At 43.6% G+C, this 17,745-nt stretch overlaps 1 protein-coding gene and 2 long non-coding RNA genes across 3 annotated transcripts in view; 2 read left to right on the forward strand and 1 right to left on the reverse strand.

Moving 5' to 3' along the window:
- LOC144134925 (uncharacterized) overlaps positions 1-17,745 on the forward strand; it is a 44,634-nt gene that overhangs the window by 23,867 nt on the left and 3,022 nt on the right. The window lies entirely within an intron of this gene.
- On the reverse strand, positions 5,344-6,181 carry LOC144134923 (uncharacterized). The gene is made up of 3 exons (XR_013315301.1): positions 5,912-6,181; positions 5,712-5,812; positions 5,344-5,481 (listed from the first exon to the last, which is right to left on the reverse strand). It is a non-coding gene; the product is annotated as an uncharacterized LOC144134923 (long non-coding RNA).
- Positions 6,636-10,979, forward strand: LOC144134924 (uncharacterized). The gene is made up of 6 exons (XM_077667727.1): positions 6,636-6,646; positions 8,367-8,586; positions 8,798-9,152; positions 9,232-9,370; positions 9,524-9,588; positions 9,694-10,979. Exons 2-5 carry the CDS (start codon positions 8,547-8,549, stop codon positions 9,557-9,559), a joined length of 570 nt encoding a protein of 189 aa, XP_077523853.1. The 5' UTR covers positions 6,636-6,646; positions 8,367-8,546; the 3' UTR covers positions 9,560-9,588; positions 9,694-10,979.

The following is a 17,745-nucleotide window of genomic DNA, read 5'->3' on the forward strand; positions in this document are numbered from 1 at the left end:
GATGAATTTGAAGCCTGTAAGAGAAGCAGCGACGTTTGGAACAAACTTAATCAATTATTCTGTCGTGCATCAACTGTACCTCCGTTCAGTGGATTAATTCTTGAAGGGCACCACAAACAAGGATCAGAATTGGCAGAAGCATTCAATAACTTTTTCGTAGACATTGTCGGAAATGTGCCATGATATGATACTGTGGGGCTCTTTATAAGACGTAATACTGACAGTATTTTTCTTCGACCAACTGATGAGCATGAAATTTGCAGCATTTTTACCTCTTTCAAGAACAGTAAATCCTGCGATATTGATGGCATTCAAATAGGACCGGTGAAACATGTTATCAGTCCTGCACTTACCTATATATATAACCTTGCTTTGTTTTCCGGGCAGTTTCCCAAATTAATGCAGATTTCTAAAGTTATTGTGCTTTTTAAAAGTGGAGACAAAAATAATATGTCAAATTATAGGCCTATACCCATCCTACGAGTTTTTTTCTAAAGGTTTAGAAAAGGTTATCCACAGTAGATTAACAAAGTTTTGCGCTGAATTCTCCTTACTTTCTTCATACCAGTACGGGTTTTTGGAGGGCAAGTCTACTGAAACCGCCTTGTTGATGCAAAAAGAGATTGTTTTGAGTGCTTTGGAAAATAAACTGGTACGTCTAGGTGTATTTATAGATTTTTCTAAGGCATTCGACCGCCTTGATCACCAGCGTTTATTAAGAAAATTGGAAATTTTAGGCATTCGTGGCACTCCTCTGTCCCTTATAAAGTCATATTTTCAGCATAGTCTTCAATATGTAGAAATAAAAAAGCAGGCCTCATCTTTTTTTACTATTAAAACCGGTGTTTCACAGGGTAGCAGTTTAGGTCCGCTATTGTTTCTTTTGTATATAAATGACATCACGAACGTCGACAACACACCAGAGTACATAATATACGCAGACGACACAACTGTGATTTTTAAAGGCGACACTCCTGATTCAGTAATTCCAGTTGTAAACAGTACACTAGAAAAACTGAGGGCTTAGAGTGAACAAAACTCTCTAATCATAAATACACACAAAAAAGCAGTCATATTCCACCCCAGGCAATGTACAATTTTTAAAAACTTTGATTTATGCATGGGGGACTCCATTATAAACTTTTCACATTCTGTTAAAGCACTAGGAGTTGTTTTTCACGAAAATTTGAGTTGGAACGCTCAGATTGACCAATGTTCCATCTAAACTTTCAAAATGCACGGGGGTCTTGCAAAATATCACTCCTGTTTACCAGTGTCAATCAAACTCTTAGTGTACAATGCACTGTTTTTGCCCTATCTCAGTTATTGTTTCTTGGTCTGGGGCAGTACCAGGGAGACAAATACCAAAAACTCTTTCGACTGCAAAAGAAAGCAATTCATTTTATTGCAAATGCTGAATATCGAGCTCCCACGGACGAGTTGTTCACCCGCCTCAATATCATCAAAATTCCAAAGCTCTACGAATATTACTTAGCCACAAGGTATAAAAAATCCCTTCACCATATCCATGATAGCCTTCTAGACATGTGTGCGCTAAAACCAAATGATCTAACAAATACTCTTCGAAATCCTTAATTTTGGTGGATCCCTTTTTCACGCACTACATAAGGTGATCAAACGCTGCGCCATAACGTTCCAGTACTGCTAAATAAGCTTATCTTGAACAACGTCTGTATTGACACCTGCAATCAGAAAGACATCCGGGACATATGTTAACGATTGTAGTGTTATTTATGTTGTTTGTGCCTGAGACAGCAGATTAATCACTTGATGCAATTCGGTTTGTGGTATATTTTGAGATCGAGTGACCGCCTTGCTTGACATGTTTCTTGAGTTACCAGAATGTATATCTTATGTGCCAAACGTTTTGCGCTTTATTTCGCACGCAAATATTATTCGTGTTTTTTTTTACTTGTTTTGTACACGTGTCCCCCACGCGGGGGGTTCAGGCAGTTTCAAGTGGAAGTTGTTTCCACTTTTTGCCTGAACCAACTCTCATCATTTTGTGATGAAAATAAAACGATTGATTGATTGTTTGAAATAAAAAATGAAAATGGGAGTCTAAAGGTGTCAAAATGCTCAGAATGAAGACCAATGCTTGAAGGTTGTAATTAAGAAAATGAAGAGCGCGTAATTAACCAGTTAATTAGTTGAAACAATTGCAAGAAACGTTAAATGGCTTCAAATTTATTTCCAGCGGAAAAGGCCTCGTGCTGAACGGGGGATGGCGTTGTGTGGACTCCTTGGCTGCGATACAATACGCTGTCGCGTTGCTATCAAACGGCGATGCTTAAGCGTCCTCCAATTTTTATTGCAGCAATTACTAGAGAGAAATGAACCTGCTGCTATTTATCTTATATGCGGCTTCGTCGAAATATATTTTCATGAATAGGCATCATAAGTTATCATGTCATTTCTTCTTGAAGCATTTTTGAAGTCTGGTACACGAACCAATTTAATATTTCGCGATACACTATGTCAAGCGAAAGAACGGGCCATCTTCTAGTTAAGAACATGTTTGGGTAAAGCAATATAGGCACACTACGAATGTGTATGTGCAAACGATTATTTAACCTGGTTTCCACGTTACAAAGGATTGAAAATTTTTAGAGATTCCTCTTTGCAGTGATATGCTGGATTACTGAAGCAGCATTACCTTCAAGACGAAAAAAACAAGCCATGTTGAACGTCGGATGAACAGTGCGAGAAACACATGGACGAAGGTAGAAAGCACAATTTCTTTAGTTTTTGCAATATTCACCACCAAAGCATATCAACCGAGCAACTGGCCCAGCCTACAAATTCTTGAAAAGCAACCCACTCATATGAACAATCCACTACCAAGCTCCTTTTGAGCAACTGGTACTGGCTTTGCAGGAGTGAACCTCTTTTTCAGATTTAACAAACAGATATCAGTTTGCCTGTCGTGGATCTGTACGCATGAGCAAAGATGAAGTAGTCATAAACATATCCCTTTTTCAGCCAATTGATTTTATCCAGAGTCCCTCTAAACTCGGCAAAGAAAACAAATGGCCAAAAGAAGTGGCACCCAGGCCTCAGTGAAGGCGCCAGATGCCTGGAAATGAATTTATTGGCGCTGTTTAGTCGAAGCAAGCACTCTCTTAAACTAAACAAAAGTTGCCAAGGTTGGGCAACAAAATTTTTGGAATTCGGTTCTTTCTCTTCAAGATACACACATATTTTAGTGTTCCTGTCCGAGGCCGCTGAAGTTATGGCTAAACTTGACACATGCCCAGCAATTCTGGACAAAAGTATTTTTCACCTGAAAGCTGTTTACGATCGAAATTATTTTCATATAATATAAGAGTTTACTGTTACAATGAATATACACTCATGACACCTAACGCCACTCTTGTATTTTTTTAATTCACGATTTTGCTATCGTCAAAAGTTATCACCATTAGACTTCTGGAAACATTTTTAAAGAAATATTTTCCTACAGATAAAAATAATGATTCATTGCCTTCTATATTTCCATAACAGCGCGTTACAATTTTTCAATTTTCAAAATTTTTTGCCTGAGAAAGCTACACATGTTGGCTACATGCATACCGCAAATGGCATAAAAATTTTGAACCTTTTCCACCAAGCCGTAGCGCCTGGTGGTAGAACAGAATCAGCATAGGAAGGTGGTAAAAATAAGAAAAGAGTCAGATTTATTCCCTTCACACATGGCATGTAACAAGTAGTCAAGAAACTTTCAGGATGTGCCCGTCCTGAAGAAGCTAAGTACATTTTACACATCAAGTTCCGCTGGAAAATGCAACACGGCTTGCAGATGCAACAAATTTCCCATCGAATGCCATGTGCTACAAAGAAATGGAGTAAACACGATAGTTTACATACAGCACGTAATGGGCGCCGACCTAACAGGGGAACGCATAAGCACTGCTTAACCAATTGCCTTCCAAATCTGCCAGTGCAACGGCCAGACGAAGCATGATCCCTTCTGGCTGCCTGTTGTAACGAGAACTGTCCAAGCTTGTATTCAAATGTTAAGACACCACAGCGTCTGTGCACAATAAATGTGCAAAGACCTACCTCGGAGCTACCCCAAGCAGCACGCCAATAATGGACCACCAATGGCATAAGAGTGGTGAAAATTGGCGCAAAAATTGGTCCTTCATAAAATTTGGCCAAATTACTACATTTCTCAAACATGGCCTATCGTTCGCGCCCGTAATGGGCCGACGTTCAGCCACTCTGACTGCCAAATATGGGCCTGTGCAGGGCCCAGTATGCGCGAATGGTAGCTTTTCAGTTATTGGAATAGCGTGGCTGCCTACAGGCATTTCCAACATGGCAACCTATTAGCTTTCCCAAAAGCAGCAGTGAGGAATTATCTCATGCAATTTGAGGTCCCGTTTGTTTTTTTAATACCATTGGACCTTTTTTATTAATAAATTTGTTGTAGGTCACGAAACTAAATTTAAAGTAATACTGGAATCTGTTTTGATGGAGCGTATCGCTTGAAAATAATTAAGTGATTCAAACAATTCTACCGGACACATTTTATTGAAGTACCATTTATTATCAAGTTTGCTACCGTTCTGAGTATTCCGCTCGGGATATGCAGCTTGGCAAGCTGACGTAGCATGGCTAAGACACCCACAAAGTGATTCTTGGCGCTGTATTGCAGTGAAATCACGAGTCGTATCAGAACTACTCATGGCACTTTTATTGGAAGATAACTTTTGCAGAGCCTTGAAACAAATTCCCGTCCAATATTTGCACGATGACCTCGCAATACGTCGAAGCTGTAAAGAGATACACGTTGTCGTTATCAGCATAATTATGACCACAGCAGAAAAAGAGGAAAGTTATTGACTTTTCTGCGCACAGTGAACGAGAAGACACTAGCAAAACGTTTTTATAGAATGATTTGTAAATGATGCTTAAGAACTATCGCCACATTAAGTGCAAAATGTGTAATCGATTTCATAATGGTTTTCATGCAGTGAACGGCCGATTTCTGAAACTTATTGCGCCGTTTCACACCCCGAAATAAACATATTAAAATTCACAAAGAAGTTAAATTTAGCACTGGATACAACTGAACGTATATTTAGCTTTATTATCATATTTACACATCTATAAATAACAGGCCGTTTTTTGCATTTTTATTCGAGCAGTGTTATGCCACAGGTGGTAGCATCTCTCCTCAATTGACATCAAAACAACTTTGAACGAAGCTTTTTTTTTATATGGAATAAAATATTTCGTGCAAAGATGGCTTGTATAGTTTAGCGAAATGCGCTGACTGAGGGTATTTTTTTTAAAAAGCAAGCATCTTACGTAGCTTCGCGTGCATGTAACATGGGAGACGGAACTCTTTCTTCAAATCTACACAACATTCTTCTGAGAGTCTATGGATTTTTAATTCAGAGGCAACTTGGGCAAAATCAGCTGGAACCAGCAAATCAATATTTTCTGGAACACCTGCAAGTGGGCAAGCGAAAGAGAAACAGTTTGGAACTGTTACACATATTCTGACTGGCCTGCTTCAGTGAAAGAAGGAGCATGTCTGATTTTTATCTTGCACAAACGATAGACAACCGTCTTTACGATCACAGCATGTGTCGAGCCACAATGACACCCCACCCCGCTGGTTTAAAAGATGCACAAAGTTCGATCAATGCATTCCATAAAAGGTGAAAAATTGTTCTCACCATTGGGCTTTCATTCCGTTGCGCACGCTGTCAAGCTAGAAATTTCACAATGAGAGTTGGCGCACAAAAGTCGTCCTTGCGCTTTGACGCTTTCTATTTTCCTGCGAGAAAGGAAAGGCGCGTACACAAAGCAGCAATTACACACATAAACGTATTCATTTTTGACTGCATTTAAAGAAGAAAAGAAAGGCGGTACATACAAATAGGATCTTGCAGGCCAGGAACGGCGTCAACTCGAGTGTACTCCACATGCTTTCCGGCGCACTGGTTGTGCGGTTATTCACCACTGTGCCAGCCACACGCGAAGCGCGTCTAGTCAGAGCTGCGGCATAGGGGACACAACCTGGGCCAGGGGGCGCTGCTAAACGCAGTGAACAGCGCCCTTACCGCGCGGCTCCTCCTAGTTGACAGGGCAGGACGACGAGCTCCCCTACTGACTTGTGTGTGTCTGCATCCACAGCACGTGAAATAAAGCCGTTTTGCCCGCGCGCGCGCGCGCGCGCTCGTCCTTTTTCACTCGCCCGCTCGCGCTCGGTGGCTTGGTGATAGAAATTTCATTCGCGCGCACGCTCTCACACGTTTGCAGGCGGGAAATCTCTTTCGCGTGCGCGCGCTCCTGCTTTGTTCTCCCGCGCTTGGACACCCGGGTCAAAGTAGCCTGTTTTGCGCGCGCGCTTGGTACTCGTGCTCTTTCGCTCACGCTTGAACGCCGTAGTGCGTAAAGTGGGTGGGCAGCGATATACACACTTAGATGTGGTTTCAAGCAGATAGCCGACAGTGATGCTTTTTTTCGCAGTGCGAACATAAAAAAGGTACACCTGTTGGTGGGCCATGTGCACTGTGTTGAGCAGATTGTTGAGAAGAACACTGTCTTCGTCAAGGCGAAGTGTACGTCACAAGTGAATGACAACATCGTGTACGACGTGGAATTTGAGGTAACTATTTCACCTTTTTGCATGATCAATTCAGCAAACGTTCAGCTTGGTAGGGTGACCGCAACCATTCGGTGAGCTTAGTCTATGTGTTTGTCTGGGTTGAGGTTGTTGAATATGAATTAACGGGAATAAATGCGTTTGTTTGGATCATCAATGCCGAGCTTATATATATCTATATATATATATATATATATATATATATATATATATATATATATATATATATGTGTGTGTGTGTGTGTGTGTGTGTGTGTGTGTGTGTGTGTGTGTGTGTGTGTGTGTGTGTGTGTGTGTGTGTGTGTGTGTGTGTGTGTGTGTGTGTGTGTGTGTGTGTGTGTGTGTGTGTGTGTGTGTGTGTGTGTGTGTGTGTGTGTGTGTGTGTGTGTGTGTGTGTGTGTGTGTGTGTGTGTGTGTGTGTGTGTGTGTGTGTGTGTGTGTGTGTGTGTGTGTGTGTGTGTGTGTATGATCGTTGCGCACGCGCATAATCAGAACAATTTTTGGACAGTGCCTACCTTCATAGAATAATGCGCGTTCACATGCATGCAAACATGCAAGCGACTTAATTTTCGCTGACGTGGCAGTTTCGGCTTCTGTGTCCTTGCCCCTTTGTGCGCTGGAGGCTTCCGTCCTGTTAATTTTCTCGTTTTTTTTAATCCGTTCCGCGAATAATTCGAGCAATTTCGACTCCGCGAAATGTGGTCAGCACTTACCTATCGGCAACTAGGAGTGAAAATGCGGCGGCCGCGTAAGTGGAAGGTGAAAGGAAAGATTTTAAAAAGTAAAGCTTCCTCCACACCAGTTTCTGTTCGCTCGTCAGTTGGGGCTTTGCTTCCTTGTGTCGAGGCCTTTCCTCATCATGACATTTTTTGGACACAGCGACGAACAAAAAGAGTTCACAGCTTTTTTAATGGCTTCTTGCTAGTCATTCTGTGCAGCGTGAACTGCGCGAATTTACGACAAAAAAAAAAAGCTTAGGTCGTGGATGCGAAATTGGACAGGCGTCCCCAGAATCACGCCCTTTTTGAAGCGATCAGTACATTATCTCTTTCTGCGATTTCGTGCAACGGCCGATACGAGAGCGGATCACGCAGAAACACGAACCACATTCGAAAGTTTGCATCAGTTCATTTCAGTGATGCAGCTCGCTAATGCGAAAGCATTACCAAGCCACATTCAGAGAGATAAATCAGCAACGAAATCCGGCGTCGACGCTGAGTGGGAGAAGTGGTCACGAAAAATAGACGTGACGTCATCAGACCAGGGGCAACTAGTGAATGAGTACTTGTGAATGGGTACGCACTGTAGATGGTGATAGTGACGTCATATGTTGTTTTCCTCCTCGCCCCGAAAACGGTGTACACATAGACATCCAATGGCCTTTATGGTGGAGGCCTTTAGATCAAATTGCTTAACGGTGAAGGCCTTAAGGTCAAATGCGTTTGCCCGAAAGGTCTTCACTGCGAAGGTTTTGGGCCTTTAGGTGAAGACGTTCAGGGAAAATGCCATTGACATAAAGGTTCCAACCTGAGGGCCTTTACTGTAAAGATCTTCAACATCAAGGCCTTTAGCTTAAAAGTATTCACTCTAGAGGCCTTTTAGACTAGTGCCAGTTGTCGTTAGTAAACGTGTAAAGGTAACTTGTAGGCCACAATGACACACATATGCTTTCGCATTCACAGCACATACGTAGTCTCAACTGCACTCCATCATTTTTTTACAGCTTGCATGGTCATGCCTCTTAAAACGCCAGCTTAAGATTTGCCATGGCAAGTGCACTTGCAAGGCAGGTATCCAGGGGCACTTCAAGCACGCTGCTGCTGTGTGCTCTTTCATCAACTCTCACGAAGAGAAGTCCTGCACAAGCCAGCCTCAACAATGGGGAAAACCAAGCAGCAAGAAAATGAGGCTTTCATCAGAGGACGTGATTGACTTCTTCCCTAGTGAGTTTGCTGTGACAGCCCGTTTCAAAAAGTTGCTCATTTTCCCCTAGCCACATTTTTGTAGTGTTGGTCACAAGTATTTGTTGAATAGACAACTTTTATATGGTTAGTCCTCTCGTTAGATTAGCGCATTCAGCCCACATTATGTTCTGAACACTTAATTTGTAGACACACAGTGGGACGTTTTCATCTTCTTCCCATTCTTAAACAGGTCAGAAAGCCAGTTACCTAGATGAGTATCCAGAGATCACATGCTCACTGCAAGAAGTGCTGGAGCTCACGACGCAACACGCAGACAAATTCATCTGCAAAGAAGTCCTAGATGATGTTGTTGAGAGGGCTTCAAAAGCTGTTGAAAGAGAGCTCCTGGAAGACCTGTTGGCTTCAATGTTGACAAGGCCTGTCTACCATTACATAGAAATTATAGATGATAAGAACACGCAACCAAAGGACTTCTTGTCTGAGCTGAGCTCCGACCAGAAAAAAAAATACATGCAGAAGATACTTTTCCACGGGAGTGTTGCTGACTTGCCTATTCTTACTCAGGGCCAGGCGAACTGCGCACGGTATTGTGGATTCTAACAGAGAACTTGCACACAATATGAATATCAGAGAGTCAACATTGCACATTTTTCCTTTATCTAGATGGCATATGGAGCGCAAGCTGAGGATCAGCGGATCTAAAGCCCACACAGTTGTCGCAAAAAAATTGACGCCGGACTTCAAAAGGCTGCCCAGCAACTGTCAAAGGCCACAACCTACTCAAGTGCTGCAATGCGTTACGGTTGGTTTCCTGAATTCATGAGAACCTGGTAAAATGAAAATGATATTAGAGTATTGCAGTCTATGGCAGGTCTTGATTTTTTCATTAGAGAAGCGCATTTACAGACCAAATTTTTAGTACTCTAAGTAACTATCATGCGTTACTGTTTAACAGGCATCAAGACGGCAGGTGCAGCTCGACAGAGCTTAGAAAAGAAACTTGAAGCACGCATTGTCCAGGTATGTAACTGCTTTGTTTTGCTATACATGCATTACACTCTTATTGATCAATGTTTTCATTGTAAATTTTTGGAGAAATGCTTATAGCCATCTTCTGCTTTCCAGACAGGATTGGTGGTTCTGCCGCAGCAGCCTTGGCTTTGCTGCAGCCCCGATGGTCTTGTTGAAATTGGAGGCGAAACAGTGCTCATCGAAATCAAGTGCACTTTCAAGTTTAAGGACAGCCCATTTATAAACTATGAAGAAAGGATATGCCATCTCCCCTATCTCACATTCACCGATGACATAATCACACTCAAGGAAACACATCAATACTACACACAGGTGCAAGTGTCGATGTATATACTCAATTTACAGAGCGCACTCCTGTATGTTTATTCACCGAATCAGTCAGTGATAGTAAGCGTGATTCGAGATGAGCTTTTCCTTTGGGAGGTTATCCCAAAGCTGGAGCATTTTTATTTCAAGTTCTTTATTCCAGCAGTGTTTTAGCTTCCTATCCTGATTCTTGTGTTTCTATCTGTTTAAAATTTTTCGATAATATATGTTGAAATCCTGCTTCTGTGATCATTTGAATCCATGTTAAATAATCTTTAAGTCCGTATATTATCTTCTGTGCACGCTGGAATGGGAATACATGGTTGTGTTAAGTGTTTGAAAAATAATCGGTCATGGCTTTGTTGTTTATCGCAAAAAAATATATTCCTAACTTGTGCAATCAGCATTCAGCCACCTTTAGCCACCGACAGCATGTGGTTGTTTTTTCTTGTTCTTTTATTAATATCCCATCGCTGAAAACGATAAATTATGTTTTAAAAACAAGAATGACATCCTCTATGCTCCTTGATTTCGGTGGCTGTAGGCTTCAGTCATGTTATAACGAGCACCTGTTTCCCTCCTCTTATCTGCTAAAAACTGATACAGCCATTATTGAAGACCGGTCACAAATTTATAATTGCAGCCAGGCTTCTAACTGTGATCATTAAAGTGATAATTATCGCAAATAATTTACCCGCTTACTAGTTGCCTTTATTCACCTATTCTGTTATAGTTGCTGACGCTGGTACAATTATTATGCCCCAAAAACAGTCTTCATACCTCACAAAGCCTATTTCTGAAAATTAGTCTTCCCTAAAACACCCTGTATAACCATGTTTATGATGGGAGCATCATGCAGCTTTAGTGCAGCACAGACGTGGAATATTTTATTTCGAACTTGACTGCACTGAAAGACGTGCAGCTGCTGCCATCGGTGACATGGGTTAGGTACATGCATGGCTTATTGTTTTTTGTTTGGCGTATTCTGGTCTGGCTTGTCGCTAAAACCAACATGCTGCTAAAACAAAGGTGCGTTGATATATGGCTACAATAAAAGTCAGGATGAATTTTGAGTTCTCTGCCTACGCATGAACCCACTTCGTGACTTGGCGGAAAGTCCGTGCAGGTCGCAAGTGGGCTACTTGTATATGCAAGTCAAACAGAACATTTCAGCAAGCTTCATGCACAGTTTAATTTCCTGAATGACAGCACAATGTCTAGAAGGTAGCCGTCGAGCGACGTGAGGCTAAGTGCCTCATTTCTTTACAATAGGTGGCTGCATGTTGACAAGGGCAGCGCAAACAGAAAGCACTTTGCTCATGTCGGGGACCAAACTTAGCGGTAGTCTGTTGGATAAGATCTTGTAAATTTTTAACCTCTGAATGACGCGCTCAACGTGAATGCGTGCAGCTGCAATTTTGTATGTATTGTCCATGGCCTTTTCAGAAATCTGACCCCCAGCAGAATTAAATGGGGGCATGAGTAGAATTCCACCTTTTCCTTCTACGTTTGTCCTAATGCTAGGAAACCCTTTGTCACTTAGTACGAGATCGCCAGGTTTGATCAGCTCTAGGAATCCAGAGTCTTGCGTGATGAAGGAGTCAGTATGCCGTCCACCATACACTTAAGACACAAAGGCTATCATCTTATTGGGGATGATGCCTACAAGAAACCTTACGGTGTAGCCTGCCTTGTAGTTGGAGTATAAAACATGTTGGCAATCTGGTTTTGATGGCACATCTGTACGGATTTCGCTGCAGTCTATGATGAAACTACAGTTAGGATAGTTTACTTTAAATGCAGGTGGCATGGACAGCTTGATGACTTCTCTTGGTGGCACGTAGACCCATTTCTGCAGCACCACACTCAAGATCTCGAGCATTTTCATGAAGATATTTGAGGCAGTAGTCGCACTCACTCCGAATATAACTGCCAAGGTGCTGTATGTTATCCCAAGGCGAAGTTTAGCTAGGAACAAGCGTAACTTATCTTCACGTGTGACATCTGTGCTCTTGTACCTAGAGGTAAGTAGCAGGTTCAACAACAGGCTGAATACTGGGAGTGTCACACCACACACGTCTTGTAGAGCTTCTTCATTTCCTCGCATTCAGTTAAAGCCTTGAAAGCCACACCTTCGCCAATTTCCATCCGTCCCAGTGACCTATAGAGAAGTAGAGTGAACATCAAAATTACATGCTGATAAAACTGCAGCAACTTTAAGAAGACAATAATTTCTTCCTTGAAGTTCAACCATTAAGCAGACAAAAATGTCTGTTTCTATATAAATAACCAAAGATGTACAAACAAAACAGAGGATGAAAAGTTCAGTGAAGGTTCAACCTGGTCAGTCTGCTCGGTGTGCGTAACTTGAGTAGATGCTTCATCACAATTCGTCATTGAGAGAAAGATAGTAAGCTTCCCAGTGGCTGAAGACTCTGTTTAGCATGCCTGAAATAGCGAAAAAAAAATTGTTTGCAAAGTATATGCTTTTGGTATGCTCCAAAGTGTTGTGAAAAAAAGACCAGATGGAGTGTGATCATAATGACAACTTGCTGGAGTATAAAAACATTTACATCGCAACATCTAAAATAATACTGGGTGCTTACAACATGAGCCTTTGTTACTAGTGAAAGGCTTCCTGCAGTAGGAGACTTCCGATCATCCGTGTCACTTGTTAGCATCCCATCGTCTTCAAATTTGTCACTGCAGTCCATTTGGTGCTCATGTTCCTCTTGCGTCCTGTCTGCACTGACTGAATCTTCGAGTGTAGGTGCTGTTGGCACTGCCTCTGTGGTTGTTTGTGGCAAACGTATCTTTTTTATACTGTGTAGCCTAGATGAAACTGCCTGAATCAAGCGTCGCTGACACCTGCATTGAAAAATAAAGCAAGAAATGAAACATAACAGCTCTGTTGGGGAAGTACAAGGCACGTAGCTGCCATGCACTGGTGTCTAGTGCAATGCATTACCGCTTCTGTCCATGTGCATATATCATAGCCTTGCACATTTACACGCACATTTACCAAAAGTGACCGCAAATTCTATTTTTGGTTTGATTGGCAATATTACCTTTGCGTCCTTTCGGGGTCGGGCGTTCTCTTCCTGTACACAGGTGGAAGAATAATTGGAATGTACGAGGGATGCTCACTCATATTACTTATGCAGTTGCCCACAAAATGAGTGCTGCAAACTCGTGCCGCGTCTGTAGGCGTCCCTGGAGTTCCATCAGGGCTGCGCCAGGAATAAACGTAAATACTGTTAAAGTTAAGCATACAACATTCAATATCAAGTAGCATATTCATTCGAAGCATGCAGTTCTCCCACAAATTAATTAAAATGACACCTCTGGGTGCCATTGGTGAATAATGTTTTTTTTATTTTATGAGAAATACACACATATATCTGAAACACTGCTTCAGAAGACATGTAAAGGGATGAATTCTATTAGCTCCTTTACTTAGGCTCCGTAGTAGTACTACAGTTAACCCCTTCAAAGGCGAAACATTGATAACAAATATTAATTTTAAATATTACTGCTGCTATGATCGATTAATATTATTACTAGATACAATGACAAAATGCTGCTGGCAGGAAACGATCGCCCGCAAGTGGGGCGGTTCGTGCGCGTACTCCGGGGGACAGGCCATAGAACAACGAGATTTGTAGGCTACCAATCGCGCCATCCTGTCGATGTGTCCCCGCGGAACGCTTGAAGTTGCTGACGACTCTTTTCGTGCGGCGCCTAACTGCCTCTGTCATTGAGACACTTACTGAAACCGAGAGGGGGACAAAGGCAGCGACCGACACCCGCGGAGACGAAAACAGCTAGCGGCTTCGGTGAAGGAGGGGCGGCGGGCACACCGAACGCCAAGAAGCCGAGGTTTTAAACGAGGAAGACGACGAAGGTTGTGGTGGAGAACCGCCGCAGCCAGCGGGCGAGACGGTCGGACAGAACAAAACAGAAAACCAAACCTACGCCACCACCTGAGAGCACGGTGCCTAGCCATCGCTCGAGATGGTCTCCACCAACGCCTCCCCACGCCTGGCAGCACAGCGAGAACGACCAGACGAACCACCTTACACGCGGTTGGCTTTGTCAGCAAAAAAAAAAAATAGCGGATTCACCAACGAGAGGTTGGTTACTAAGTATTGCTTACTGAATTACAATGCAAACTCATGTCTGCCGGCTTTACACTCGTCGGAACCCTCGTCAGAATCGTCACATGTTAAAAAGCAGAACATCTGACATGTTTAGACAGTGAAATAAAACTCACTTGACTCTGCGGACGGCTGTAATCTAGGCTTGCCGCCTCTTTTGTTCGTACCATTTTCCCGGGAACTGGTGGAACTTTCACGGGCGGTTCTCTGCTTTTGGTGTTGATGGAACTGTTGTGGCAGCCGACAACACAACAGTACACTTCCCCACTCTTCGACCGCCGCGAAACCGTTCCAGACATACTTCAAAATGAGCCAGAACTCCTCCTCGTACGCCTGCGAGGCACCGCAGCGAGCACTCGCGAAAACATTCAGCGCGGGCAGTACGCGCAGCCGCCAAAACGCTGCTTGGCCTGGCTTGGCGACTGCGCTGCGCTGGTGGCGCGCCCGCTCGGTAGTACCGAATCTGACCGCGAGGCGAGCAGTGGCGCTGCGACAAACTTTAGGTTGGGGTCCCTATTGATCGCGCTACGCCATAGCGAATCCTGAGGAGACGAAGAGACAGCGAGGGGATAGGCTCATTCTCTTTTTTTGGAGAGGGAGGAGCGGGAGAATTTTGTTGCAGCAAGAGAAACGGCAGCTGAAAGTGGCAAGAGGTAAATCCAGAGAGGGAGTATGCGCTACCGCGCGTAGCTGGGCGTGCGGGGAAAACAGGTTGTTAGTACAAAAAATCACAAAGGAAAAACAGTGCTTTGCGCGGGAGAGACCAGCCCTCTTCCTAGAAAACGGCTCGGTCAGGACATAAGGCTACTATATGAGACTTGAAGGAACGAGCAGGGGGTGAAACGAGGGACAGGATTCCGGAATGCTTGGAGGATGTGTCATAGGAAGTTGACAAGACGTTAAGAGGGAAGGAAAGGACGACGCCAAGGTGTCAGACTGCTGCCTCAGTGCAAAAATCTAAAATCAAGAACGAAGAACGAGCCTCATGTTCAGCGCCGGAAACTTTTGAAGCAAAAACTTGGAGCACGGTCATCGATTTCACCAAAAAACGCTCCAAGTTCAAGCGTAATATTTGCTCTCGTGTGCTGTATCCTCTTTGGTAGAAGATGGGATAAAAGTGCTGCTATCAGAATACAAAAATACGGAATAATCACTGAAAATACATGCACAATATGTGCTCATCGAGTGTTTCATGAATGACACATGAGGCTGTCACAAAATTCGGCGCCTATTAGAAAGACAGGGCGCAGCGCGTAAGCAATCGCGCCCGCGCGCTGTAAAATAAAACAGAAAAACAGAGGGGAAACAACCCCCGGAGGGGGGGGGGGTGCGTAACTTTCCACTAAACTCGCCGGCGCGGCACTGAGGGAGGCATGGCCGCGAGCGGCGTCAAATTCTATAGAATGTCTGAGTGGTTTCTACTCATTGTCGACAGAAAGGGGGTAACCTTGTTCACGCTAAAGTGATACTCTCTGCCCTTCGCTCTTGCGCCGATGACTCTGCGTGGCGCGAATGACCTAGATTTTCTAGAAGGGGGTTTCCGCGCTCGACCAATGGGGTTCGCGCGCCCAGCGCGAGAAGGAGAAGGAGCTTGTGCACTTGATGCTGCGTGTATGCGGGCGCCTGCCTTGGCGCGAAGAACAAACAGACGCGGGCTGCGCCTCTAAATGAGGGGATTCAACGGCTGTCGGTTAGCTCGAGCTGCCGTTTAAGCTTCCGAGAAGCGCGCCCGCTCGACTCCCGGGAGAACACCACTCGACCAGCCACGGACGGACCAGCGAGGCAACGTGCGCCAGTCTGCAGATCGGCCCGTCGTGCTCCTCAAGTCTTCGGACTGTCGCAGTGCCCGGTGAACAAATTGTGTTTTCATTATTGGTCTCTCTGTGTGTTGGTGCTCTTTAGGTGCAGGTATTTTGTTAAATTGTAATCTCTCTCGATTGTTACTCTGCATGAGTTGCTTTGTATTTGTAAATCACTTTGTATCTGCTCGTACGAGTGATAGTGAAATCTTTTGTATCGTCTCCTCGCTGTATAAACATTATTTTGTTTTGTGAACCGTTGGCTCCGACCCATTCTCTCGCTTGTTACCGGCGAAAGCTGGGCACCAAGCGGCCAACCCCCTTGTCACTTGGTAGCTGGTCTCCAGCTGAGCTTGCCACGTTGATTCGAGGGCATCTCCTTTGTGACCGAGACCACTACCCCTACACGCTCTAAGGGTGTCTGGGAGCGCACGCAAAAGTGCACGATGTGGTGACAGAGGCAAACATAGTAGGATAACACACGTCCAAGCAACACAGTTGATAAATACAATGATTCGCTGAGAGAGCGAAAAATCCTGTACGTTTTATGCACAGCAAAGAAGACAGGTCGGCCTCAGGAATGATCAAGCGGCCTGCCAACGCGTGTTTGAGGTAGCAAAAAAAATTCAAAAAGAAACAAGTTCAATTGCGACTGGTAACAAGTTCCGATGCTTTTAATAAATGAAGGCGATGTTTATAAGCATAAACTTATGCAAGAGCCATAGGGTGAAAACACTCGAAAACACAGTAAATCGACAAAAACAATTTACTGCCATAGAAAAGCTAGCCAAGTTAGCTTCACGTCTTCAGAAGGTAATGCGTTTTCTGTTTTTTTTTTTTGCTTTTTAAATCTGAACTATACCTCTTTCTTTCTCTTCACCTCCCTCTTCACGCAGTTTATGTACAGGAATTGATTACGTCCGCTGTCGTTGATTTGCGATAAAACCTCAATCCCGCTTTAATCACACCCACTATTCTATCGGAATTGGTGTTTCAAAATACATTAATAGAGGATTTAAAAATAAACTGTGCAGTAGGTAGGTGAAACCAATGACGTATTGTTTTCCCTCGTGTGGCCCTCATCAGAGGAATTTTCATTTTCTGCTTAATTAATTACCTAAGAATACTTATTAAAAACTCTTAGCATTCACATAACGGACACGTGCGTTTCATTAAGTTGTAGAGGGTGTCACGAAAGAAACGATCCGGTTTTTTGTAACAATGTATCTTCTACGTAGTTCTTTTTTCGTTAATTTAAAGCCCGCAAAATATGAAAAAAAAACACGGGATTGCGCACTCAGGCTAGGCTATACTAGCCCTGCTCAAGCACGTTCTGAATCAACGATGCGTGCGTGCTCACCGTCTCGAAGTGGCGGCGCCGCTCTCAGCATAGTCTTGAAAGTGCGTTAGGACATTCTTCACTTATCGCGTGATCTGCGATAAGTGATGTGCGAGGTTGGTCCTTCATTGGAATTTGGGCAAATAACTACATTTTTCAAACGTGCGCTGACATCGCACAGTACACGTACAGGCCTCTATAGCATTTCGCCTCCGTACAAATGCAACTGCCGCGGCCGGGATAGAACCAGGACCTTTCGGGTCAGCAGCCACAGAGCCACCGCAATGGCTACACCTCCTTTAAACTCTCTCGATATGACACAGGCAATAAAATATGAGACGATCATTGATGCATCATAAATTGTTTCGTAAAACAGCACGACCAAAATTTTTTTCAAGGCAACAAAATTCATTTGGTGGTTCATTGCCTCAACTTTTAAAATTGGCGAGGCCTACAATGGAACAACAAAGGTCAACGTCGGCCAATGCAGCCAGTTCCCAAACTCGGTGAGGCCTACGTTGGATGAGCAAAGGTCAAAGTGGGC

This window comes from Amblyomma americanum, chromosome 5 (assembly GCF_052857255.1).
Source record: "Amblyomma americanum isolate KBUSLIRL-KWMA chromosome 5, ASM5285725v1, whole genome shotgun sequence".
Lineage (NCBI taxonomy): Eukaryota > Metazoa > Arthropoda > Arachnida > Ixodida > Ixodidae > Amblyomma > Amblyomma americanum.